Here is a 2,570-nt window from a genome sequence, read left to right on the forward strand (position 1 = left end):
TGTGTGTGTGTATCTATATATACATACAGGGAGAGAAGGAGTATATATAGGGTTCAATATTACCCACAGTTTAAGGTATTCAGTGGAGGTCTTGAAACATCCCGGCACATAAAAAGGGGACTACTATACTATGAAAGACTAGGGATGGATACCTCTTTAAATTTTCCTGCCTGTTACTTGTAGAAATAAAAGACCAACCAAATGAGAAAAGCAAAAGCTACTTGGCCCAAGCTTGCTATAGCAAGGGAGTCAGCCACCCTCACTTGCTTTTTGACAGAGGCTCAAAAGCAGACAGAGGAGTGGGAAAGCTTCACAGTGGGAAAAAGGGAAGGCTTCAGGCATTTCCTGATCGGAGGCTGATGGCCTGGGGAAGCTGTGGGCAGGCTCACTAGAAGCAGGGCATCCTATTTGACTAGTAGGGGGTGCATATTTAGCTTTCTCTGGTTCATCCTAAGTTGGAAGTGAAGAAAAACATTAGGGGTCTGTCAGTTATTAGTCAAATCCTGATCATTTGGGGCTGACTGTTAGAGCAGTTAATACATAGCTTTGTGTATTGTCTCTAGAGATAGCAACCTGACTTCTTGCAAGTCTGACATAACAGGCTGGTTTCCTGGTCTCTTTTAGATAAAGGGCTGGTTTTCTGGGCAGACTGCTATAAATTTTGAGTAAAAGTTTCATTTTTATGTATGGTCTGACCATGATCTGTATATTTAGCTTCTCAACTTTCAAAGGAAAAGAACAAAATATTGTTCAAAAAACACAGTTATCACAACAAAAAGTTATCTCTTTTGTATCTTAACATGACAATGTAAGTACCATTTCTTTATTATTTTTTAAAATCAGTTGAGTTCTGTTTATATAAACAAATTTTCCTGCTAGGGAAGGTAGAGACATGTGAGAAAAGACCTCCTATCAAAACTTCCTAGAGATGTGACTGCCACCTGAGGAAAAGCCCCAACAGTGCTCCTCTGAAATACAATGTTCTGTGTGGTTGGTGCAGAATTCTCTGGGGATGCGCCTCCCTTGGGTTTTGACATGTGAACCCTCGTCAGTCATCACCAGGTACACAATGCCTCCTTGCCAAAAATGCCAGACAGACCTGCAAACCTTTTGTTTCAATAAGAAAGAAATGTGTTTCAAAAGATGCGACTTGATGGCATAACCCAGAATTTCTTATGAAAGGCTACTTTGTATCAAATAAACAAATACAAGTCACACTTGCAAATCTAAATATAAGAACACTTAACTTTTTCTTTCTCTTTCTTTCTTTCTTTCTTTCTTTCTTTCTTTCTTTCTTTCTTTCTTTTTTTTGTTTGTTTTGTTTTGTTTTGTTTTTGAGATGGGGTCTCCCTCTCTTACCCAGGCTGGAATGCAGTGATGCAATTTCAGCTTGCTGCAACCTCTGCCTCCCGGGTTCAAGTGATTCTCCTGCCTCAGCCTCCTGCAACTACATGCACCCACCATCACACCTGGCTATTCTTAATAAACAGTAATGTTGGTCAACCACCTGAACACTGCAGTGGGTCCGGGTCAAGCTTGAGAACATGTAAATTTCGCCCTCTCTGCCCAATACCTCTCCAGGGCTCCCAGCCCCAATACCTCTCTGACCACAGCCACAGTGAGACCTACCTTTGCTTCTTCTAGAGAATGAATGACCCCTACGTCCTCCAGGCCTTCCTGAAGCTCAGAAATGTCCAAGGTCCCATCCTCATTATAGTCCAAGTACCAAAAGAGATCTCCGTAGAGGGAGTCCATTAAGCTTATCTCCCTCGCAGTGCCCCAACCCCAGGGCGGTGGAAGTGTGATGGACCAAGGGGATCTCTGCCCCCACCACACGTCCAGTGGGAAGAGACCTAAGACAGCATCCTTCTCAGGGGCGCCAAACACAAAGCACATTCACCGGTTAAAGCGCCAGAAGGAGATGGGTCATCCTAACGGCTCCAACACAGAGGCGCGAGCGCGCAGCGCCCAGGACCTGCATGGGACCGCAGTGGGAGCTGCGCTGGCAGACTACGGAGCTCCTGCCGCACTTGCGTCTGATCAGAAGCCCTGGTTCCCACTCCAGGAAGAGTCTAGACCGGACAACTCATGCTCCTTTCCCTAGAAACTTACAGGGAGAACCCAGCACCGGGCCATCTCAAATTAGACATTCTTTTTGGAGAGAAGTCAGTCGGGAATGCTGGGACATGGACATAAGTGACTGGTGGTGGGGGCCCGCCAACAATTCAAAAAACTTGGCCGCACCTGTCTAGAAACTCTTCTTTTTTAAAATCTTTATAATGATTTTATTTTTTAAAATAAAATAATTTTATTGTAGATTCAGGGGTTACACCATCAGCTTGTTACAAGGGTATATTTTATGATGCTGGGGTTTGAGCTCCTAATGGTTCCATCACCCAGGTTGCGAACAAAGTACCCAGTGGAAAGTTTTCCAGCCCTTGTCCCTCTCCCTTCCTCCCTCTGTTTGGAGTCCCTAGGGTTTATTGTTCCCATCTTTATGCCCCCATTTACCCAAGGTTTAGCTCCTTTTTGTAAGTGAAAACATAGAGATTTTCTGTTTCTATATTAGT

At 44.1% G+C, this 2,570-nt stretch overlaps 1 protein-coding gene across 1 annotated transcript in view; it reads right to left on the reverse strand.

Annotated features, from left to right (window-relative positions):
* The window catches only part of SLC25A24 (solute carrier family 25 member 24), a 44,185-nt gene extending 42,343 nt beyond the window's left edge, over positions 1–1,842 (reverse strand). Inside the window, 1 exon segment of the mRNA XM_017502192.2 lies at positions 1,630–1,842. Coding sequence (XP_017357681.1) covers positions 1,630–1,755 — 126 coding nt within the window. The 5' untranslated portion in view covers positions 1,756–1,842.
* Positions 1,843–2,570: the final 728 nt, after the last annotated feature.

This window comes from Cebus imitator, unplaced genomic scaffold, assembly GCF_001604975.1.
Source record: "Cebus imitator isolate Cc_AM_T3 unplaced genomic scaffold, Cebus_imitator-1.0 Scaffold293, whole genome shotgun sequence".
Classification (NCBI taxonomy): domain Eukaryota; kingdom Metazoa; phylum Chordata; class Mammalia; order Primates; family Cebidae; genus Cebus; species Cebus imitator.